This window comes from Annulohypoxylon maeteangense, assembly GCF_022496945.1.
Source record: "Annulohypoxylon maeteangense strain CBS 123835 unplaced genomic scaffold GGS22scaffold_4, whole genome shotgun sequence".
Taxonomy (NCBI): Eukaryota; Fungi; Ascomycota; class Sordariomycetes; order Xylariales; family Hypoxylaceae; genus Annulohypoxylon; species Annulohypoxylon maeteangense.
The window spans coordinates 202,581-226,614 of record NW_025953251.1 but is presented as its reverse complement, the minus strand read 5'-3'; the positions used below and the strand labels follow the sequence as shown (position 1 = coordinate 226,614).

The 24,034-nt window shown below is 47.9% G+C and overlaps 7 protein-coding genes across 7 annotated transcripts; 6 read left to right on the top strand and 1 right to left on the bottom strand.

Annotated features, from left to right (window-relative positions):
* Positions 1 to 361: 361 nt before the first annotated feature.
* On the top strand, positions 362 to 2,767 carry GGS22DRAFT_156234 (catalase-domain-containing protein). The gene is made up of 2 exons (XM_047960334.1): positions 362 to 1,436; positions 1,493 to 2,767. Exons 1-2 carry the CDS (start codon positions 1,070 to 1,072, stop codon positions 2,617 to 2,619), a joined length of 1,494 nt encoding a protein of 497 aa, XP_047820964.1. The 5' UTR covers positions 362 to 1,069; the 3' UTR covers positions 2,620 to 2,767.
* A 426-nt stretch (positions 2,768 to 3,193) lies between these two features.
* Positions 3,194 to 9,561, bottom strand: GGS22DRAFT_104830 (acetyl-CoA synthetase-like protein). Its single transcript, XM_047957782.1, has 4 exons — positions 8,954 to 9,561; positions 8,781 to 8,803; positions 4,055 to 8,671; positions 3,194 to 4,004 (listed from the first exon to the last, which is right to left on the bottom strand). The coding sequence occupies exons 1-4, from the start codon at positions 9,011 to 9,013 to the stop codon at positions 3,263 to 3,265; spliced, it is 5,442 nt and encodes a 1,813-aa protein (XP_047820963.1). The 5' UTR covers positions 9,014 to 9,561; the 3' UTR covers positions 3,194 to 3,262.
* A 971-nt stretch (positions 9,562 to 10,532) lies between these two features.
* GGS22DRAFT_156229 (uncharacterized protein) lies at positions 10,533 to 13,511 on the top strand. Its single transcript, XM_047960333.1, has one exon. It carries the CDS (start codon positions 10,826 to 10,828, stop codon positions 13,259 to 13,261), a length of 2,436 nt encoding a protein of 811 aa, XP_047820962.1. The 5' UTR covers positions 10,533 to 10,825; the 3' UTR covers positions 13,262 to 13,511.
* Positions 13,512 to 15,134: 1,623 nt separating this feature from the next.
* Positions 15,135 to 17,526, top strand: GGS22DRAFT_156225 (cAMP phosphodiesterases class-II-domain-containing protein). The gene is made up of 2 exons (XM_047960332.1): positions 15,135 to 15,321; positions 15,620 to 17,526. Exons 1-2 carry the CDS (start codon positions 15,292 to 15,294, stop codon positions 17,093 to 17,095), a joined length of 1,506 nt encoding a protein of 501 aa, XP_047820961.1. The 5' UTR covers positions 15,135 to 15,291; the 3' UTR covers positions 17,096 to 17,526.
* Positions 17,527 to 17,559: 33 nt separating this feature from the next.
* Positions 17,560 to 19,107, top strand: GGS22DRAFT_104783 (uncharacterized protein). Its single transcript, XM_047957781.1, has 2 exons — positions 17,560 to 19,020; positions 19,083 to 19,107. The coding sequence occupies exon 1, from the start codon at positions 17,890 to 17,892 to the stop codon at positions 18,904 to 18,906; it is 1,017 nt and encodes a 338-aa protein (XP_047820960.1). The 5' UTR covers positions 17,560 to 17,889; the 3' UTR covers positions 18,907 to 19,020; positions 19,083 to 19,107.
* A 566-nt stretch (positions 19,108 to 19,673) lies between these two features.
* GGS22DRAFT_198549 (glycoside hydrolase family 28 protein) lies at positions 19,674 to 21,425 on the top strand (the record flags this gene model as incomplete). The annotated part of the gene is made up of 7 exons (XM_047966150.1): positions 19,674 to 20,204; positions 20,288 to 20,368; positions 20,430 to 20,492; positions 20,543 to 20,639; positions 20,690 to 21,039; positions 21,114 to 21,215; positions 21,276 to 21,425. The coding sequence occupies 7 exons, from the start codon at positions 19,674 to 19,676 to the stop codon at positions 21,423 to 21,425; spliced, it is 1,374 nt and encodes a 457-aa protein (XP_047820959.1).
* A 172-nt stretch (positions 21,426 to 21,597) lies between these two features.
* GGS22DRAFT_104769 (concanavalin A-like lectin/glucanase domain-containing protein) lies at positions 21,598 to 23,087 on the top strand. Its single transcript, XM_047957780.1, has 3 exons — positions 21,598 to 22,756; positions 22,815 to 22,867; positions 22,917 to 23,087. Exons 1-3 carry the CDS (start codon positions 22,110 to 22,112, stop codon positions 22,964 to 22,966), a joined length of 750 nt encoding a protein of 249 aa, XP_047820958.1. The 5' UTR covers positions 21,598 to 22,109; the 3' UTR covers positions 22,967 to 23,087.
* The last annotated feature ends 947 nt before the right edge of the window (positions 23,088 to 24,034 follow it).

Below are 24,034 nucleotides of genomic sequence, written 5' to 3'. Positions count from 1 at the left end.
GATGCCATTGCTAAATTATTAGATCGCCTTTTTCGAATGAAGCGGTATAACTTAAATAGAAAAGTTCCAAGTTACCCAGGTCATGATGAAGTATACAATTGAGAAGTGAGTAGCTCCTGCGGTACAAAGTGGATTGATAGTCGGGAAGAGGTTCACAAAGCGTCGGAGGGATGCCGGCAAATGGCGGGGCAGTTGAAAGCTCACAATTAGCAATTACGTGATTGGTTAGTCTATTTGAGATACTTACCCCACTTCCTGCACTTACGTAGTGTCTTACCAAACTTTACCAGACTTGCACCAAGACCCGCGTAGTTCCGTCACTTGAATGTTCTTCTACTTCTCTACTTCTCTGCTTCTCTACCTATTTCTTCCTCGCCTCCACCCAGGTCAGCCAGGCCTAGCCTTTCCCTCCCCCCTGACTCAACCATGCTCTACCTTGCCTCTCCTTGACTCTACTTTTCACTACTTTGACTACTTTAACTGCTGTAACTGCCTTGACTACCTTGACCAACCCCTGCTCGTCATAAATCCCCCATTTGCAACCATGCAGCTATGGCGCATACTGAGCACGACGACTGTGCAGCCAGTATGTAACTGGTCAGAGGAAGTTGGAGTCGTGCAAACAGCGAAGGAGGGGTTCAACAGATGTTGAAACCTTTTGATATCCATGTCCATGTACATCTCGATGTACTGTACATTGACATGTAGGTCCAATTTGTCTGTTCTGTATTAACAAAGCCCCCGGTTAGACAAGGTAGTCCAGACAGGTCAGGTAGGTCAGTTAGGTAGTGGGTAGCTCAGGTATTTATATATCTGTTCGCCCTCCTCCTTTCCGTCTCGATTCTATTCTTTCCTTCCCCTCCGGTTGCACTTTCTGAGCTGCCTATCTGTTCCGTATCTATTACGAAGCTTGTGTCTGGGTAATACACCAATTTACCCCAAAGCCTATAACATAGGTAACCCCTGAGCTTTGACAGCCTTGCTTTGATAGCCTGCGTTTTGAAATACCCTCACCTTCCCCCCTCATTAGTAATTGTCTCAAAAATCTCAATATCCCTAAGTCGCAATCATGGTCGCCAATGAGAAGCCCGCGTCTACCTTCAGGTACAATGAGAAGCCTGTGTACACTACGTCCAATGGCTACCCCATTGAACATCCTTCTATGTGGCAGCGAGTTGGCACACATGGCCCCTTACTACTTCAAGACTTCCACTTGATTGATCTCCTCGCTCACTTTGACCGCGAACGTATCCCCGAGCGTGTTGTCCATGCTAAGGGAGCTGGAGCCTATGGCGAGTTCGAAATCACGGACGATATCAGCGACATTACCACTGTTGATATGTTGAATGGCGTTGGAAAGAAGACTCCTCTCGTAATTCGCTTCTCCACCGTCGGTGGCGAGAAGGGTTCGGCCGACAGCGCCAGAGATCCTCGAGGTATGAAATATACTCATTGGGAATAACCATGTATAAATATTAATTGAATGTTATAGGATTCGCTATCAAGTTCTACACACAACAGGGTAACTGGGATTGGGTCTACAATAACACCCCCATCTTCTTCCTCCGAGATCCCTCCAACTTCCCATTGTTCATTCACACTCAGAAGCGCAACCCTCAAACCAACTTGAAGGATGCTACCATGTTCTGGGATTACCTATCTACTCACCAAGAGTCTATCCACCAGGTCATGCACCTCTTCTCCGACAGAGGAACCCCATACTCTTACCGTCACATGAACGGGTACTCTGGCCACACTCACAAGTGGATTAAGCCCGACGGTTCTTTCGTCTACGTTCAGGTTCACCTGAAGACTGACCAAGGGAGCAAGACTCTTAACAATGCCGAGGCTGGCAAGCTAGCTTCTGAGAACCCTGACCATGCTACTCAAGATCTGTTCGAGGCTATCCAAAGGGGCGAATTCCCAAGCTGGACAGTCTATGTACAGACCTTAACACCAGAGCAAGCTGAGAAATTCAAGTGGAATATCTTCGACTTGACTAAGGTCTGGCCGCAATCAGAGGTGCCACTGCGGCGATTTGGCAAGATGACCCTTAACAAGAATGTGGAGAACTACTTTGCCGAGATTGAGCAAGTCGCCTTCTCCCCGTCGCATCTCGTCCCTGGCGTCGAGCCGTCAGCAGACCCTGTACTCCAGTCTCGTCTGTTCTCCTACCCCGATACCCACCGACACAGACTAGGTGTCAACTACCAACAAATCCCCGTAAACGCGCCTCTCCACGCTTTCAACCCCTTCCAGCGTGACGGTGCCATGTCCGTAAATGGAAACTATGGCGCGAACCCTAACTACCCTAGTAGCTACCGGCCGTTGACGTTCGCAACTAGCAAGCCCGTCAATCCCCATGAGCAATGGACTGGCGCGGCCGTGAGCGACCTTTTCGACCAGGTCCAGCCTCACGACTATGAGCAAGCCAACGGACTGTGGAATGTCCTCGGCCGGACTCCGGGCCAACAAGAGAACTTCATTGGCAACGTGTCGGGTCACTTGGCTGACGCCCACGTCGACACCCGTAACCGGACTTACGACATGTTCAGTAAGGTTAACCCCGAGCTCGGCGCCGCCATTAAAGCCGCGACCGAGAAGAATGTCAAGCTATGAGTGCGGGAAAACTTCGGGAAAGTTTCACGATATATCAAGAATGAAAAGACTCAAGACCAAGACAGTAAAAAACTTGCCGCTCTACGAATTGTCAAATTAGATAGTCAACATAGTGTAGGAATTAAATAATACCATACATAAAGCGTATCCATCTGATTTCGTGTCTTTCTTTGTCCAACCTAGCTTTACCTTCGACTACCTAGATAGAATCAGGGCATTTTCATTACCATCCTCTTTGTCACTCATATCAACGTAACGCAGCGCATAGAACGAAACATTTGTCCGCGCTCTCTATTCTATGATATCTTGCATAGGAGTACAGAGAGAGAAGAAGAAAAAACCCAGGTCATGCATGCAATTGAATAATAAAAAAACAGCGTGGGCACGATGTATGCCGCTGTTCGAAAGACGTAAAAAATATCCTAAAACCGCCGCGCCCGGGCTCTCTTCATGTAACAAACCCCGCGATGAAGCAAGTGATAATAGCCCAACTTTAATGATATAAAGACAAACTCCGAAAGACCGAGTAGAAGCGACCATCGTGTCAGGTGGGTGGTCGTTGGTAAACGCGGTAGTAGTAGGGTTTATCCCTTACTCCCTTGAAATCCCTATAGAAAGCCCTCCGCTCTGAAGCCTTAGACCACTAGTCCTGCCTCGGATAAGCATCGTGCGGCATCTGATTGGCCAAGTTCATGTGCATCAGAGCGTCGCGTTGCCACTCATCCTCTTCTCGGCCTCGACTTGGAACCCGTGCAGGATCCCACATATTCTCGCCCTGTGACCCATGACCTTCGATGCTCGGTAGGCGAATCTGTGGAGGCAGGGGCCGTCGTTGTATTTGTGGCCCCGTCCCGTCGCCGTATTGTCCGACCTCTGGTAATCTGAAACTGCTGCTCGTAGTCGGCCGGATGTCCATGGTCGACGCTCCACTGCTACCGGAGAGCTCGGCTAATTGAGGCAGAGCCGACATTTTGTTCATTTGATGGTCTAGCTCTTCTTGTTCCAGTATTTGTGGCGCATGCTCCATATTTCTTAGGGAACTAGCCCCAGGTGCATTGCTGCTCCGAACGCTACCCACACTAGCACGGTGATTCTCTACCGTGCCGTCGCCGCCTTCTACACTACCAGAATCCGGGTCGCGGATCGCAAACTGAGCAACTGTGCGCATCTTCCGAGTGACCCAGCTGGCCAAGATCTTGCCTCGTTGCTTCTCACTAAGACGGCTGCGAGGGAAATCACCCTTATTCACGAATGCGACTATGTCGACAACTATTTGATGCTCGTTTAAGATAGCATTTACGATGACTGGGACAATGGATGCGAGATATGCTTTTCGCGAAACCTCGACTAGAACGACCACAAGGCCACCTGCTTGGAAAACAGCGCTACGCTTTATGTTAGCCATATTCAATCGATTTACCAGATTCGGACTTACCAGCCACCGGGTACGATATTGCGATGAGATCTCTCGACCGAGGCTTCGATATCCATCGGGAAATGGCTCAACCCGTTGATTTCGAAGGTTTCGCCAATGTTTCCTAGTACGAAGAGAACCTGCATATCTACTTGCGCCCCGTTCGGTCCAATAGGCCGACTGACGTTATGCAGGAAGCCGAGGTCACCGGTTCGGACGTAACTAATGTTGGGATCGCCGTCGATAGTACGCCCGTCAAAGCGTTCGGCGTCAAAGGGATCTCTGGACCCATAGAACGCCTTCACGCATGCTTCCGAATCAACCCAAATCTCGCCGTACTCTCCGTCAGTACAAAGAAGTCGGCTCTCAGGGTTTACAATGGCTATTTGAGTGGAGACTGGTACCATGCCGGAGTCTTGAACCAATAGAGCCTTCGTCTCTGAGTCAGGACCCACATCGACAATCAGCCCTCTACGGAGAGCTCGTTGGTCGAGCCAAAGCTCAATGGGTTCAATACACATGTATGACCGCGACGCGACCATTGGATTTAATACATGTGAATATACGGTATTGATGGCTGTCCTGTCGAGTCCAGTAGATGCAAAGTGAAGTCTGACTTTCTGGAATACGTCGACACGAGGTCTGCCGTCGGCTGAGATCATCATGTTTTTCAACTCGTGTAGCGTGAAGCCTTTGCCGGGCATTGTGTTCATAGCGTGGTCCAGCATCTGGGGTGTTGCGTAAGTGTCCTTGATCTTGTAGCGACTAAGCGTTAAGAATAACGAAATGGGGTTCTGCGCAAATTCTACCGGGGAGAGCAGGTAAGTAGGTGTGCCTATATAGATGCCCATTAGACACGAGTGGATGAAGCCCAAACCCGTCGTACTCCTGACGCAACCAAGGACAGGTCTAGAGCTGGTCATCTGGCAAGTTTCCTTTTGAACCTTGCACATTCCTAGAATAGTGTCGTGACCGAGTTGTACCGAAATTCTGCGTTGGTCTGGCGTCCAGTATGCCCAAATCACAACCGGATATCCCGACTGTATCCAGGCAGGATCTATAGTGACGCCGAGATCTCGAAGTCCGTTATTTTGTTTTGGTGGCTTTGAGGTGTTGTATACGCTGGGAACACTGATTTTGAGAAACTGGGCGGATTGCTTGACATGCTGGGAGACAGCCTTCGACTTGAGTAGATGATCTACTTCGCTGTTGACCAGGACAGCCTTAACACCATAGTCATTGATAAGATGGAGGAATGCTGGCACATCCTCATTTAGTCGTCGCTCATCCATAGGCGCAGTTGGTATGATCACGGCACCAAGATTGATGCAGGCGTGGACGGCGAAGATATAGTCTTCGGAATGCGTATACATCAGCATAACGTGGTCGCGTGCCCGTATCTTAGCCTTGTTACGAAGATACAGAGCTACCGCAGCAACTTTTAGGTCGAACTTCTTCCATGTGATACCTTTACCTTCTTTACCTCTACCGTCAATAGTGCAGTAAGAGAGCTCTTCTGGTTGGCGTGCTACTCGCCATTGGATGAGGTCTGTGATGCTGGAGAAGTTATTCAACGGAGTTGATGTGCGATCGTCAATGACAACCTCACGCCTATCGATTCCAGAATACTGTTTGTCGGCAGGTCCAAGAAAGTTAGCCCGAAAACCCGACGCTACGTTCGACCATATACCACCCATAGGATCTACGCCGATAGGCAGATTTAGCACCGCATGTTCGACACCAAACTTGACATGAACACAGGGAAGATTGCCAAGATCGAACTCCCTACGGCACAACATGTTCCCTATTTCTCGTCGGCCGTTCTTTGTTACTCGGGGTAGGGAGTTTGGTGCCGTTATCATGACACAGTAAACCCTGAGATGATGCTCTTGCATTAGGACGTCCATACACCTTTCCGAGAGTGTGTCCAACAACGCGGTGTCCAGCTGCCTAGGCGGAGCACCTGATGTTGCCGGAGCAGTTGAGGCTGCCGATGACTCCAGTACCACTATCGGCAGATGCTCATCGTTGACGAATACATCAAACGCGGAACAATCAAATACCTGCTTGTTCAGGTTCCGGAGGATGCTGACGACGATATGTTGCACGAAGAAGTATCGATGTTCGGCGATCTCGTGGCCATGCTCAACCCATTCAACTTTCTGTCGGATCCGGTCTTCGTACAGTCCGAGGACAAATATTTTGCCCTCGATCACGGTTCCAAGGAGACCGGTCCTAAGAAACTCGGGCTCTACAGGGGTAGGTGTCGGGTCTCCCGGTTCAAATTTGTAAGGTCTGGCATGGAAAATCTGCTCTGTATGTTTAGGTAACGCCCAGAAACCTCCGGATAAAGATGGGGAATCGACCCATATTTCTCCTATGGAATGAGGCGAAGAAAGCAACCCCGTTTCGGGATCAACAACAGCAAGAGTGGCATCGGGGATGGGATATCCAAATGCGCCAACTCGAACGGTACCTGGTTCGGTGACCGCCTTCTTTCGCGCTTCATCGCCTATGGCCAAAACGACTACCTCGTTCGTCTTCAGCGCCTCTCGGTCTAACAATACCTCACCAAGATCCTTCTTTGCGTCTTGTTCTTTCAAGGTAGTTGTACCACCACCAAGGAGACTGCCAAAACCATTGGATGGTTTCTCTTTCTCCTTTTCTTTATCCTTCTCTTTTTCTTCGTCCTTGTCGGTTTCTGATTCTGAGTCGGTATCGATATCCAATTTCAACGGGCATCCCATGCGTTCCTCTCCTCCTAACCAATCCCGAATGCTTATTACCATACCGCCATGCTCGGGCAAGCAAAGCATCGGTGCAACAACTTCTCTAGCTCTAGGATTTCGCAGTGGTCGAAGCCATCGATCGGCTAACACTTCATGAAACTCGCTATCCACAGTCAAAGTATCGATCAGGCACAGCTTGACATGCTGAAAATTTGGTTCTGTACCCTTCTTGAAGTTCCGTGTTGTCATAGGATCTTGTTGGTAATTAAAGGCTGCAGTTCTTAGGCCAGGGTAATCGGCAACCATAAGCGTAGCCTTATATTTAGTAATAAGATGAGCGTAGAGACCCGGTGAATTTACCGCCTTATTCTCTACCCACACAGTCGTATGCCCACTATAGACATTGAGAAGCACACCCAAGATCATTCCGATACCTTGGCGAGGATCAAGGTATGAAAGAAGAATCTCGCTGCTGGCACCCCCTCCTATTAGGCGTCCATTTTTATCGCGAAGGGCGCGGTTGAATGTGTCCCCTTGTCCGCTAGGAACGACCTGAACTATGGCACTAAGACAGGCCATCTGATGCATAATCGTGCGATGGCTTAGCACGACACCTCGAACGTCTCCTGTGGGTGCTCTAGAAAACTCGATATATGCTAGATCAGGTACAGACAAAGGGGGCACATCGTCCTTCTTCTTCGGATGGTAACTTCCGAATTCATTGGTTTTCCACCACTCGACTCCCTTAGGCCAATTAAGCTTCTGCATGGTAATATCTCGCTGGAAGGACTTCAAATTGTTGTCTGTAGTTAGAGCCAGATGAGCCTGTGTAGAAGTAAGGATGAGGTTGAGCTTTGGGTAGTCTTGCAAGTCATTGATAGGGACTGCCACAACACCTGCGATAAAGCAACCCAGAAGCGCTATAGTGAAATCTATGATTTCCGAATCCCTATAAATAAGAGCGACTCGATCGCCACGATATAGAGAACTCTTGTCGCGAATGACTTGGGCTACTTTCTCCGCTCGAGATGCCAACTTATCCCAAGTGATAGACGCTATCTCTTTTCCTCGACTATCAAGAACCCAGTAGGCTGGAAGTTTTCCATTAGTGCGCCCCCTGTGTCTCAATACAGCTGCGATGTTGTCAAATGCAGACATGGCTGTATTCTCATCATGTGGATCGTGGATGGCGAATGGTACTTCTCGCGGTTCTAAGGGCATCTGGTACTCTAACGCTTCGGGTGGAGGCAAATCGTTCGCGGTGAGCATAGGCGGGGCCATCGCAGCAGTGGGTGAGAAGGCATCGCTAGACGAGTATCTGTGAACCCCCCCACCGTATTCGCCGCCGGTACCCTGATCATAAGACTGTTGACCAGCAAAGTCGGAAAAATATACTTGGGAATCTAACATGGTTCCAGTTCGACTGCCGTACGCGTTTGGTGGCTGTTGTCCATATCCCGATTGGTGCTCTGGCTTGAAGGCATAATCTCCTGAGACCATCGTTCCCGAGCGCGTGGGAGGGTCGGAGCCCATTGGTTGCGCGTAGCCAGCAGTCGGACCTAGGAACAGAGAATCGCGTTGTGTCAAAGTCGGACGTTGTTCAGCCATGGGGCCACCTGGCCTTAGCAACCCAGCCGGATGTTCGGTGCCATGGGAGGAACCGGTGCTAAGTGGCCCGGACGATTGGGGTCGCCAATCGACAGGAGATGTAATGGTCGAAGGGGAATAGGGTTCGTTAGGATCGAGGTTGGTGGTGTTTAGGGCGGCGTATGCAGCGTCGCGATGCCCCTCGCTTGAAGTAGGACCGTCATCATCATCGGGCGAATGTATTCGTAAGCCCCCTGTCGCTCTAGTTAAAGTACTCGGACTGATATATTGAGAAAGTAGCTGGGTCCGTCGTTTTTGGAAGCTGTGGGTAGAGGGATACGTTAACAAAACCGAGCATAGGAACGAGGTTCGACGGTGTGTCTAAGAGTAGATATAAATGTAATAAATTATAGTAATAGGCAAAAACTTACCCCTTTTCTGTAATATCACCTTCCTAGATCACGAATTACTGTTAGTTCGTATTTAATGAGCTGGTTCGCTAAGGCGTTGGGTCTTGTACCCCGCGTGCTGGCGGGTATCACAGGCATCGCCAGCCGAATAAGGCGAATAAGGGAGGAGAGAAAACAAAATGACAACAGCTTACCTCCAACTCCCTTTCCAATTCGTCCAGCTTTTCTTGTAAATCCGCACTCAATTGCGCCATGTCGACTTCTAGTAGACTCTGGCGCAGAAGAGAAAAGAGGCGCGCAAGACTGATTATCGAACTCTCTATCGGATCACCCGATTCAAAAGCAAAAATGAAATCCCTACCTAACCAGACAAACTAGACAAGGGCCGTGACGTCAAATGGTTTCGGAGGGGATGATGTCGCCCATTTACACCTATCGCAACGGCAAAAGAAACCAACCAATTACAGCTCGGTTAGATAATTAGAATAAGGGTATCATAGTAATGCCACGGTAATTACTGTATGTGAGTTAGACATGTATTTTTGAGGAGGGAATAAAAAAGACTCATTAGAAGGTTAAATGGGAGCGTGGGATATTTCGATTCTTGAGATCTTCAATGTGAACCCTGCCAAATGATTGCTAACACAAGTCGGTGGGCGTGCAAAGAATAGGTACCTAGTACCTGGTGCTGTTGGGTACCTTCCTCAGCGCTATCTTACGCGCGTTTAGCTTCGTTGATTGGCTATTATCAATTTATTAAGGTGTAAAGAAGGCACGGAGGCGGCAATACGAGACTCTCAAGCCTTCTAGTTTCCCCCAACTTCATCTGTGTGGTACAACTGCCAACTGGCAGGAACATTACCGAGGAAGACCCGCCTTGCTAGAGCGGAACGGAATACGGTGAAACCTATTAAACCGCGATTGTACGCACAGTAAAAGCCTATCAATCTAATCTAGTTTCCGAAATTTTATCTTTCACTTTCACTTTTTTTCTTCCTCCCAACCTCAAGAAGTCACAATGCAAGTCCAACCTCGAGAGTTTATGCTCGAAAGGCATTTAGGTTGCAGAAATCCTAATTGCCTTCTCATACACCTGCGTCATACATTGTTTTAGTGCCTATTAAAGCATGGATTGCTTGGACAGTACTCAATGCCTTTATTGAGCTTCGAGCCTTTGCTCGGATAATGAAGACCTACTTCGCTCTAAACAACAGGTAACTTGCAACAGCAGGATTTTTCAAAATAATTCCCAGGAGTCGATTGAGGATATTGGACACCTGGGAATAAACAAGATTGTTGTTCGATATTACTACCTAATCTCAGCGAACATTTTGTAAGTTTGGATAATGGTCGCGGAACACCAAATACAGAAAGATGTAGACAATGCCTTTAAGTGCTTTGTTATACTCGATTACCTGACAATCACCCATCCCCTGATCGTCGTGGTCATGGAGAATAAATATATGGCAACGCCGGTCCTGTTCGGTAAGTCCTATTTCTATACAATCAGCTACCCCTCGTCTACCTGATGAAATCAACGCATTCACAGACCTGTTCTGAATCTTCTTGTTGAGAAAATGCATGAGCTCTACTGATTATACACCCTTCCTCACAATTCTTCTGCTTCATTATGCACCAACTCGTGCTAACGATGTAATAGGGACATGTTGACTATGAGATACTTACGATAATGTTACCAAGCGGGTGCTACTTTATAATATACGACCCTTTTGTTATTCTTGCTTTATGATATCTTTGTGATAAAACAATTGTGTTGTTATGATCTTGTTGTGGCATTGTTATCGTCAACTAAACTCAACAAGGCAAAAGGTGGGCTGTATATGAACAATCGTCGTGCACGAAAAAAGGACAATGTTTTCGGCATCTTATATATCGTACTGATTTCCTGGGCGCCTCGTGTCTCAAATATTCATCGCCAAGAGACCCATCGGTTTGGCTACTCCTGAACAACTTGTCCGGTAGCATAGCAGTGCTAGTTACCTCACCCCGAGTCGTCTTAACGCTAGACCTTTCGTTGTTCAGTGACGGACCGTATATCGCCAACGATGGCAGAGTACACCGGCCTGGAGCCAACAGACAATTTTGCCGATGATGGGAATATCTTTGAGAATGTCAACTTCAACGAAGCGGAATTCGACGATGAATACTTCTCTACTTTCTTTGCCTCTGAACCACAAGGTTCTAACCCAGATCTTGTACAGCAGGAAGATATCCAGAAAGCGCCTCGCCAGTCTTCCCCGAAGTGTATAGATCCGAAGATGCTGAGTAACGATTATGATGCTACTGAAGATGTTGCGTCTCAGCAACAACCACCAGCGAATCATGATACGAATTACCTTCTAGCCGACCCTATGGCCGATTATACGGCCAGCCCCGTGGTCAACACTGTGGTCAACCCTATGGCCGACCCTACTTTTGCGAATGGTAATGTTTTCTACCCTGTCCCCTACCCCTATGGGCCAAACTCCGCTCCTCCAATGAATTTGCCACAAAATGCTTTTCCGTATCAGTTTATGCCTCCAACTAACCCCGGATACTTAGGCCACGGAGCTGGATACCCAGCTAATATGTACCCGGTATACGTTATGCCATATCCACCACCTACGTCGACGTACCCAGCAGCCGCACCAGAGGCTCTACCCCCGAATGCACAGCCGATAATGCAATTTGTACCCGGGAATGATCCACGACATCAAGACATGCCCCCAGCGCCCTCGTTCGACTCATCTTCTGTGGATCTAAGACTCGTTAAAGGCCGGCGGAGTAGAATTCCTTCTCCTATCATCGTCTACGGCGATCCGCCTCTGAAACGACCTCTTAAAGGACCCAATGGGGAGGCTCTCAAGAACGACAGAATCCCCCGAGTCACCCGGAAGAATCAGCCGCGACCCAACCCCCGAGACTGGTATGGGCCTCCGCTAACCCCACCCGAAAGCTGGGGACCGAAAGACAAGACCGGCCGTCCTCTATTTAGGTACACGGACTATGGTGAACTCGAGCGGGGTAGGACTTACACTCAGAAGGAGATGCGCTGGTATCTCTACGGTCCTAAAGTCCACGAAAAGTTTAAGCTCCCTAAGCCTCTACCGAACACACCAAGGGTTGAGAACAAAAGTCGCCAGGGCCTGACGATCTGGATCGGTTGGGTACCGCCGCAATCCAACGATCGATACCCTCACCCGTCCCAATCTCAGAGATGTCGGTTCGCGGACTGCCCTGATCCTCACCAAACGATTAGGACGGGATTTCCGCGTGTCATCTTTGACGAGCGGACGAACTTGGATGGGGATGCTATCGACCCTTTCTTCAATGCCGGATACGCGCATTTGTTTTGCTTCGAAAAGCACTTCGATCTCATCCAGGCTTTCCATCATCTCGACATCCGTCCCGACTATCGAGACTTCAAGCGCGAGAATAATCTAGGGAAATTATCACGACAGTTCCCCGAGATCCACAATGAACTCGACATCTGGTGGCGAGAGCAACACCCTAAATTTGTAGAGCATGGTAAAAATAGGGATCGTTCTTATGAGCAATCCCTGAGTTACCGTCTCGTCTGCCATACACTAAGACATAGTACCGATGGCCGTGTCAAGATGCGGGAAGTCAGAGCCGGCGCTGACATGTCAAAGCATAAGGGAGATCTCAACGAGCTGCTTTTTCTCAAGGATTGCATGTTAGAGGGCTTAGTCGATGAGAACGGGGATGCGGTTCCCGGCGCCCGTGAAATGATGGAACAGATAAGGGCACAGGGTAAGAGAAAGAAGAAAGGAGGATTCAAAAGAGCCGGGAACTCAAAAGTTTCTGCCCCGGGGGGCCAAGACCCAAGCCAAACCCCGCAAAGCGCACAGTCTGATCCTTATACATCTGGCTTCACCCCTACAACTGATTACATCCCGATGCCTCAATCTCCTGAAGAGTCCCCAGCCGCTCGCGACGTTATGTCCACGACAGCGACGAATGTCAATCAGACGATAGTAGCAGCCTCGATGTACCAACCAGGTCCAGACCCTCTAGACCTACCGCGAAAGCGGAGCAGGGACGTAGTGGCGTCTGAAGACCAACAAAGTGGTTATTCTAACGACAAAGAACAGGCTCAAGAGCCCCCGAGCAAGAAGCGGAGACTATCTCGCCCGGCAAGCCCAGAACCAAGTCCCCCAACTGATCAAGTGCCACTGCCTCATGACGCTAACCAGCAGCCGCAGACAGACAATATTGATTGGTCACCAGCGGGAATGGAAGAATTCGACGGCTTACCAAGTCTCTTTTCATCTCCAGGTGCAAACATGGACTTTCACGACGAAGTTGATTTAGACGACGTCGCCGCTTTCAGCTTGATCGATGCCGAGATGCCCAGCGGTAAGTATCCTACTGGTGACAACATTGACAAAGTCGCAGAAACCGGGATTGACGGTACATTCGACCTAGAGCTCGGGGAAGGCGAGGACCTTTTCGGTGAACTTGATGACGCTGATGTTTAGAATGGGGACGCCGAATAACACGCCCCTTGACGAGGCACCTCCGGGATTGGTTGCCCCGGGGGCAAACATCGGAGAGGAGCTCCAGGGCAATGAAGTTTTGGACCACCCGTGAGACTGAACTCTCACTATTAGGCATCAGCTGAATGAGGTAAGGCTTAAGAGGTGAGTTATGAGTGACGAGAAAGCGAGTTATACCATATACCCAACGAAGTTTAAGAGCAAAGGAGTACGGCAAATCTGTTTACTAGGTATCTACCTATTGTTTAATCCATAATGCAATTATTGTTTCTCTACACAAGTCATATATTCCCCTAACAATAATTGATTATGGTAAATTTGTAGGTAATATTTTTAATAGTGCTAGATGGTAAGGAATTGGAGGGATAGAGCACTGTACAAAGAGAAATCATAGAAATAGGTAGGTATAGTTGTAACAGGTCTCGGGATTAAGAGATACATGTGTTGGCTGCCATACAACCAGCCTTAAGCTGAGACAAAGATGAATTGACAATTGGAATTCAAATAGTTATCAATATCAGACAAAGGAATGCAGGACAAGAACCACGAGAACGGCTTGAATGGGGTAGGATCGTAGCAGGAAGGCCAAACTTTGTCCAAAGTTTTGGAAATGTCATGTAAAGTGGGTAAAAGGCGATATGAAAATGGAAATGGGTGAGTTGTTGTTAATACTGGCTGTCGGCGTTCCCGAGAGGAGCGAGTTGGCCAGGTTGGTTAAGTTGGCATCGGTTCACATCCCTATCAGAACTAAAAAGTTGAAATTCCTTAGCTGAAGGTTAAGAATGGTCCTAAGAATTTGAACTTGCCTATAGTAGAATTCGATATGCCTCGATGTGGAGCCTCCGATTAGCTGCGCCCCGTTATGTTCACTAGACGCTAGAACCAACCCGGAAAAGCTGCGACCCAGGGGCAAGGACGCCGTCGAGTTTGCGTTACACACATACATCCCGTGCCTTTAGTTGTCTGCGATCAACCTTAAAGAAGCCGGAAGTTCCTTTGATTTTTAAACCAGCTTAAAGACCCATTGTCGACTCCCTCCCCTCAACTTTGTTCCTACTCATCAGCCATTCATTAGTAGAATATTACGAAGAATTCGGAAAATACCGAAGAAAGGAATTCCGCCAGGGGCCAGACGTTGCTGAAGCTGGGACGTCACGTGTGCGATACGGAAGGATTATGTATGAGAGATAACCTTTGGGAACTTGGCTGCTGAAGAACAATGTTGTAACACGCTTTCTTTAAAAGACGGGAAATATAGTGGTCTCAACATTGTCGCACTGTCGCATCGTCCAGAGCTTTACCTCCCTAAAAATCCTCATTCGTATACCTCGCATCATAAGAGAGTGAGGAATAGTTGAAATATCCGTTTTCACCCAGACACCAACGCTTTTCAATCCCGTACGTCACCGAATGAAACGAAAGCGCAACGGTCGCATTTACGACCTGTCGCAAAAGATGGCCAAACAGGATGCCGCGAAGAATGCATGTCAGCCTGCCTTGCAGGTCATTGTACTGGTGAGCAAAACTTGTTTCATTTCAATATTTCGTTTCATGGAATCAATCCAATACATCAACCTGCGTCGGTGACGACTTTTGATTCGCCCTCCAAATTAATTCAGCTCCGCTGCTTGCGCCGTTACCTCGACCGTTTAGGACGCCTGCACGTGAGATCCGATCTGAAGCTCGAGATTGCGATGTCGAATGGGATGGGCGAATAATGCTAAATTCGCTATAACCGAGATAATTGGCTCGATCCGGTGCGACTGATCGGGTAAATGAGAGCTTCCTGTGCAACGAGGCGACGCATTCATTAACCGCGGAAATCTCTTAATTTTTTCGCCATATCGAACATTCGAGCTCATATTTACTCCATTATCTTATTTGCAGAGATGATTAGAGCAAGACAAAGCAGGCTGCCAATTCATCAGACTCGAGGTCGATTCGATGGCCAGACCGAAACAAGTGTTAAAGAAGTACACCAAAAATGGAGTAGATACCCGACCCGATATTAGATGGAACCTTGGAGCATAAAGATTTGTCACGTGCGTCGCTTGTCGATAACCTCTTTAAGGCAATCTTAGGAGTGACGTCACAACAGCCGACTTTATCCGTCCTGCGCCCTACAGCACTTTATTCACACCTCCGAGGCAGCAAGGTTGACCTTGGAATTAGAATAGGACTCAGGAGTTAGGACTATATAACTTACCTGATAGTCTAGTCTTTACAACTTCAGCCTTAATATTGTCTTATTCTAATCATTTTGACGTTGTACCAAGAGATTGATCTCCAACTGTTTCAAGACCTTGTCGAGAAATAAATACTAATAGTAATTTATATTAGGGCTCGGGTGGTGGACCACAAGAACACAATGTTACCGCTCTTCTCATAAGATCGGTTCGATCTGGTTGGAATCGAGGCTCGACAATTGCCCTCGATGCCGGTGTCCACCTCTCCGCTATTACTCGGATTCTCGAGGATACGCAACCTAAGGGACTCGGAACCCAAATCCCATTACCTCATGTATTAGAGTCGGGTCCCTTTGCCGGCTTGGAGATCCAAACAGACTGTGCAGCTACCAATGCCGCTTGCGTAACAAGACATCTTATTGACACGTACCTAATCACTCACCCACACCTCGACCACATCTGCGGCTTCGTAATAAACACCGCAGGCCTCCCAGTGACGAGGCCAAAACGAATTGCCGGACTACCCTCCACCATATCCGCGTTTAAAACACATATATTTAACAATGTTATCTGGCCGAATCTATCTGATGAGAATAATGGTGCTGGTCTCGTAACCTACACGCGCCTCGTCGAGGGAGGCAGTCCAGCTCTTGGCGAAGGAGCAGGTAAAGGGTACCTCGAAATCAGTGATGATCTATCAGTGAAAGTCTTTAGTATCAGTCATGGACACTGTATAGAGAGACACACCCATCGTGGTTCTACGTCATCCTCTCGCTTCGGTAGTGTAGACATCTCATCAATGGCGTCGCCAAGAGGAGTCCAGGGTAGTAATGCTGCTTCGGGGCCGTCTCCTCTTCTCAGATCATCTGGTGTTGGACGTTCATCGGTAATACAAGAATCAGAATCAGTGTGCGTCTATGACTCAAGCGCATACTTCATTCGAGATTCAGTCAGCGGTCGAGAAGTTCTAATGTTTGGTGATGTGGAACCCGACAGTATTTCCCTATCACCAAGAAACCTTGGAGTCTGGCAAGAGGCGGCTCCGAGAATAGCAAACGGTAGCCTCGCAGCAATTTTCATCGAATGTTCTTACGATGATAGCCAGACTGATGACCTACTATTCGGCCATCTAACACCCCGCTACATCATTGAAGAGATGAAGGTGCTCGCCACAGAAGTTGAGGCAATTCGCCAGACCCCAGCCAAATTTGAGCCGAATAAGAAACGCAAGAGGGAGTTGGAGGAAGCGAGTAGAAAAGCAAGCCGAAATATTGCCAAGCCTGGCAGAGACGACGGACCCGTGTCGCCAAAATCAATTCGCCCGCGACGATCAGGTTCAGGGTCATTACCACCAAGCGAAAGTGGCTTTGATTCCCCACAACTCTTAAGCCCTACGGCCGAGATGAGCTCGAAAGAATTCGAGGCTAACATGACCCCGCCTCCTCTTCGACGCCACACACCAAACCGCCTCAAAGGTCTGAAGGTGGTCATCATTCATGTTAAAGAGAAACTTCTTGGTGGCGAAAAACCAGGAAACATAATATTGCGCGAGTTACTCAACCATGAAAAGGAAGCCAAATTGGGTTGTGAGTTTATCGTTTCAAAAATGGGACAGAGTCTCCTTTTTTGAGTTCTTCCATTGCATATACGGCTGGGGGTGTTAACATATAGCACGACGGGATGTGGCTTGCGGTATTTGTCGGACAGTCGGAGTTGCGCGTTGCTTATCTAGAATAGGAGCTTCTTTCCCTTTCTTCTCGTCTGGCTAAACGTCACGGTCAACGGCGTTGAAGATTCAGCTATCTCTACACAGATAGGACGGTCGATGTGTTTTCGGTAGGCGTTAGGAGTTTCTAGATACCTATCAAATGGAGCTCAGAGCTTCATGGTTCGAGATGAGGTATAATTCAATATGAAAAGTTGAAACCGGACTATTAATCCCCCGCTGCTCAGTAGATCATTCACAGCTCGGGGTTTCTTTCCCATTCCATGAAATTGTGAAATTGGAAATATTTTTAATTCCTACATTCGATCTGACAAAGCCTGATAAATTCCACCCAGACAGATCATGCATTTTGTAGACGGCGACTATTTGGGGAGGTGAGTACCTAATTACATAACTTGTGAAGATAATAAATAATACACCTAAGCATTCTACGACGTCAGCGCACGCTAATTATTACAAATTGGGTATCCGGTCCCTTGCCTATCGCAGTAGCTTCAGGCGTGAGACATTAGTAAGTGTTAGTACCTGCCATGTACCTAAACAAATCATAAAATAGAGGAGTTCCTCCCGTCCCGTGTCTTGATTCGGCACCGTAATCGGCATTTCCACTCTCCGCTCTCTCCCCAAGCTGGACGGAATATACTAATTTAAACTTCACCCATGTGTAACCGTCTTAAGGCTTTATACATAAGACCTTTATGCCCCTTATTCGGTCTGCTCTAAATATATCATCACCTCGTTCGCTATTGGGAAGAATACCCCACGCCGTATTCGCTGCTACTCAGACTAATATATTTCTCACCCACCAACGATCTTTCAAAATGTCCGTCTCGACAGAGAAAGAGGCGGCGATCAAGCGGAACCCGCACTCGGATTTCAACAGCGTCCAAGCCTCGCGGCCGGACTGGGACAAGGCGTCGCATTTGCGGTACACGAAAGCCGCGGATCCTACGTGGACGCTCGGGTCCGGAGCCAATGCTACCCGCGCAGCCGACGCGGATGGCAAGAAACACGTGTGCATCGACCCGTACGAGCCCGGGCGGCCCGCGCCCTTCAACTACAAGCTCCTGATCTCAGGCATCGTTCCACGGCCCATCGGCTTCGTGTCCTCGCAGTCCAGCGACGGTAAAACGCGGAACCTAGCCCCGTTCAGTTACTTCAACATGGTGAACCACGACCCCCCGCTGTTCGTCGTGGGGATTGCCTCCGGGCTCGATAACCCGAAGGATACGTTGAGGAATCTGGTCGAGAGCAAGGAGTGCGTGGTTAATGTCATCGGCGAGGACTTCGTCGAGGCGGCTAATGCGACGAGTGTGGATTCCCCGTATGATGTCTCTGAGTGGGATATTAGTGGCCTGACGCCCGCGTTTGATACGGTGGATGTGAAGGCTCCGAGGGTTAAGGAGGCCGTTTTTAGTGTGGAGTGTAAGCTGGAGAGTGTGCGTGAGTTCGAGAGTAAGGCTACTCCCGGGAAGAAGAGCGGGTGCTTGGTTGTGCTTGAGGGCACGCGGTTCTGGGTGCGTGAGGATGCGCTTAATGAGGAGCGTAATTTGATTGATCCCGAGGTGTTGAGGCCGATTAGTCGGTTGGGTGGGATTACGTACGGACGTGTGACGGAGGTAGCGGAGATTTTGAGGCCGAGCTTTGAGAAGGATGTTGGTGGAAGGGAGGGGTATGAGAAGTTGAAGAAGGCAAATGGGGATGGGTCTAAGTGATTTATGGCTGAGGCTTTCTTTGGTAGGGAGGTATAGCCATGGGGATAGGGTTTGATGGCGTATTTAGTCGGCTTTAGGGTATAGAACGCTACCTAATGGTTATATTATGTTAGAGTAGGTATATTTCGGTCACAATCTGTATCCATTTTACCGCAATTACACAGCTGACTATCTAGAGGGCTTACGATGTAGACACAAGTTCCCGCAACCCCGGTTCATCCTCTTTGGATTATGCGGGGATTGCCTAGGTAGGGTTCCAATATTAAATCGTGGGGAAGTTAACTTGCTTCGCGAAACCCGATCCATCTACCTGGATGGGTACCTAGGTTCTGATAGACATTAACTAGGTATAAGTTGATCTCGCAGGAAGTTCACACTACTGAGATGTATGTAAGACTTCAGCTTCGGTTTACTTGACTGATGGGTAATAATAATTCCACCAACACCATCATGGAATTGACCGACCTAACCGAGATCTCTAAAATCTCATACTACATAATAAAACCCCACAGATCATCCACCTATCATGGTTGTCATAACTTCCCGGTATCTCGGGTTACGTTTTCGACTTCAAGTTACTTCTAACCTCATCTATAAGATCTCTGTGTTTATGCTACCTTCCTATTAGAAGTATGTAAGTGAATATCAATTTTGACCCATTGTCGTCCGTTACCAATCTGACACATTCGACCCAGGTTTTCCTCCTAGAGTCAACCCAATAGCCTGATCTATAGCCCGGGGATAACTGGTTCTAAAACATCATTAGAATGTGGTTCAACTCTATAGGGCCGCTTGTGGTAGCCCTTGGCCTTGCCTCATCGGCGATAGCCAGAGGGCATAGTAGGATCCCGTCCCGTCCCGATGTCATACCTGGCCCTTACGACACCGGCAGTGCGATGCCCCTTTCACCACCGCGAGACAAGGGTCGCTACTGTCACGTAGACCAGGGGCTCGAAGAGAATCGAGACGACGCACCCAGAATCTTACAAGCTCTGCAAGAGTGTAATGATGGCGGTACGATTGTGTTCGACAAATCGTACCTAATCGGTTCGCCTCTGGATCTCACTTTTCTTAAGCATGTCGACCTTGTAATCACCGGCGATATCTCCTTCGACGATTCAGATGTGTACTATTGGCATAATAACAGCTTCAAATATACGTTCCAAAACCAAAGTGTGTTTTGGAAAATCGGTGGCGAAGATGTGAATATATATGGCGATCTTACTCTAGAGGAGGGTAAGAGCGTTATCAACGGTAAGGGCGAGGCTTATTGGGAAGCGGTACGGAATGATTCAGCTGTAAGTGGAGCTAACCGAAATTGATGAAGTTTCCCATACGATTTACCTTGTAGTGATGATGGTTAACATTAGGGGAAATATAGTTATTCAGACCAATGCTCTTCGCTCTCGATGGGGTGAAAGGGGCTACCATGTCAAATTTACGAATGCGTAACCCACCAAATGTTAGTTTTGCCCTTGGTTCTTACGGTCTGATGAGGATTCTTGATTGACATGAGGGTCTAGTGGTTTAATATCATTGCGAATAGTTCTGACGTAATAATCAGCAACATGGACCTTCGTGCAAAAGTATGTGTAAATTTCTCCTTTCTACGTGATACGATTATTGACGGTCATAGTCATTTAAAGGGACTAAGATTTCCAACTCGGACGGCTGGGACACATATCGCTCAGATCGAATAGTGATTCAAGACTCGTTCATTGATAATTCTGATGGTATATCGGCCCCGTCTCTTCTCATTTTTCTTGTTCACTAATTGGAAAAGATTGTGTTTCTTTCAAGCCAAATAGCACGAATGTTGTTATCCAAAACCTACAGTGTATTGGCTCGCACGGCATCAGCATCGGTTCTATCGGGCAATACCCGAACGAAACGGATATCGTCGAGAACCTCTACATCTATAATATATCCATGACAAATGCTAGTGATTTCGCGCGAATAAAAGTGTGGCCTGGTATACAGACTAACTTTCAAACTCACCTTGCTGGCGGTGGAGGAACCGGCTATGTTCGAAACGTCACCTACGATCTTCTCTACAGCAACAACAATGATAGAGCCATCACCATCACCCAATGTTACGGACAAAGCAACAAGACTCTATGCAATGAATATCCGGTAAGTATAATAATTCAAATGAATAGACCTGAACCGTAAGGACTTTCACCCTGACATTGACACTCTACTGCTAGGCAAATTTGACTATCGAGGATGTCACCATGAAGAACATCTATGGAACAACTTCCGCAAAGTTGGACCCTGAAGCTGGTACTCTTGTGTGTAGTGCCCCAGATGTAGGTTCCATCCATTAAAAAGTTCTCGGAAGAATGAAGTTAACTTAATTTCAAAAATAGCGATGCAGTGGCATTAGAGTTGAGAATATCACAGTTGAAGTCCCCAGTGGGAAATCCCCTGTTTACGAATGTAGAAATATGGACAATAGCTTGCTAGAACTTACTTGCATTGCAGAGTCTGATGAAGATAGAGATACTTCTCAAGGTTAAGATCCATTACTGTTATCATTAAAATTATCATATGTAGGTATATATGTGCAGTTATTCGTAAGTGTAATCACAACATAACGACCGCCAACTCCTGTTTAATTAAGGCTCTTGACCGTACTTTTCGAAACATATCAACTCCAGATATGACGCAGTGGAATTTTGTCCAATTGGTGTAATTATTAACTAAATGTCTCGTATTAAAGAGCCCTGGAGGGTATCCGGACGTGAACCTAGCCGTACCAATGCGACCCTGTATGCTTAGCTTGAGGCAACACACCACTGCCGATCAGAACCCTTGATATGGCAACTGGATTTAAATAAGCAATGCATTTGGAGCCCTACTAGCGGGGTTCCAGGGATCACAAGTCCCGCCTTGGTTCCTAGAATCCCACATCATAGTATGATCCATCAGGGGGTTCGATGGGGCATTTATCCGGCGAAATAAGAACGTCGGCTTGAATAGTACCGTAGGTGTATGAGCGGACCTTGTAGCTTCGATAGCTTAGATTGGCTCTCTTCAACTCGCCCTCGTATCGACTAACAATCGTCCAATTTATTATGGAGTACGTTTCAGAGATCAAATGTGTATTTAATCTATTAGTTCGCCATGATCAACGCTGGGGTTTTGACGCCAACGAATTTTCTCGTTCGACCTGAGTACATCTTAGATTGTTCATCGTCATTATGCAGTTAACCAAAGCGAGTGCGTTGCTGTTTGCCGTCGCGACTTGCACCGAGGCAGTCCGGACCATCATCCCCAAGACGAGCTTCAACTCTCAGTCCGACTTCGACGCCGACTGGGGCTACAACTACCCATGGGGAACTGACCACAATGGCGGCGCTCGTATGGACAAAGCCCAGGTCAAGTTTTCTAACGGACAGTTGACCTTGACGGCCAAGAAAGTCTCTGGCCAGCCAGACACTACCCAAGGTGGAAAGACAATTAAAATCAACTACCTATCTGGCACAATCTATGCCAAGGAGCATTTCACCGTCGCAAAGGGTGGAGGATATGACTTTACTGGCGAATTCAAAGCAACGACAACCAAAGGAACCTGGCCGGCTTTCTGGTTGACCGCTGTGCAGGGCTGGCCACCAGAGATCGATATGGCTGAGTGGAAGGGATCGGGCAAGATCTCCTTCAACACATTCAACACTTCGTCGGTTCTCTCTTGGAAGGATGTGGCATATTCAAGCCCAGATCAGTTCCACACCATCAAGTGTGAGGTCCGCGATATCAACCAAAAAGACGTCTCAGCGAAATTCTATATGGACGGTACCCTCATTGCAACACAAGTGGGAGGTGGTTTCTTCGGGAAGGCAATGTACCTGTGAGTCTAGAATTGCTTGGTTTTGAGACGTGTATCGTTGCTGACAGTATCGGTATAGAATTATCGACTTACAGATGGAGGGCTCGTCCGGATCGCCAGGTCCTACCACCGGTAAGCAAAAGGATCAAACCCAGAATACTCCAAGCTAACGGATAATTAGACACACTGTTCCAGGTGCGGAACCTGGAGGTTCTAAGCTACAACCCCTAGTTCGACATCAAGGAAATGTGCAAAGACGGAAGGTTTCCACCTACCAAACGACGGTTACTACGTTACGAAATGATCTTGAGCTGAGCTTACATTCTTGTACATATGATTGAGTGCTAGTTATTAGATCAGATGATTCAAGTGCTAGTGTGTCGATGAATGAAAAGAGGAAATGATGATAGCCCCATTAATTCAACCAGAGCGAATCGTTTACAGCTGCATTGAATTATTATGGTGACAATAACGTGATTCTTCCTTACGATAGCCCATCTGTAAGTCATAAATATAAGCTTTTTTTTTTCTCGATATATGCTAGCCCTATAAAGAAGAGGCGGGAGAACTTATGTGAGACGCTTGTCCGATGGATGAATAATATTGACCCAGATCTAAGATGCCAAGTGTTAACTGCCCCAGGGCTATCTTAAGTATATGCAATAGCGATAATGGGAACAAGATCTGTGCTGGTCTGTAGATTAGGGCAACAGCTCAATCTTGGGTGGTCCACCTCCCGTGTAGGTGTTTCTTCCGGCCGATCAGATCAGCAACCCAGCTGCAGAGGGACTTTGAACGCCATCTTCTCTTTGACTTCCCACCGAATTCGCGACTTAGTTAGCGGGGGGATTTACGCCACAGTCGCGGGGTTTCCAGGAGTCCCAGGAAATCACAACACGAGCAGTTTCTTCGCCAGTACAGAGTATGCACATGGACCAAAACGAAAGCGAGTTCTCGGTCGAGGCGGGCGCCGATGCAGATATATTTCTATGCACTGCTCATGCGAAGCAGCAGAGTTGCTAAGACGCAACGGCGAAGGCGATCGACGTTTCCGTCATCGCTATGTGGGCTGAGTGGGCGGCCAAACACCAACGAGTTCTACCAGATGGGCGTGCACCAGACGAACGGCTAGCAGCTCGTTTGGTGATAAGATGCGTCATACGTGTCGCCAGGTGGCTTGTAGGCGCACCGATACCGGGAGGTCGTGCAGAATAATTGGAATGGCGGGAATTATGGAAATGCCATCAGTGATGCTGCAGAGAAGTGTGGCTTGCTGATAGTGGAAGTACGAAGCCGAGA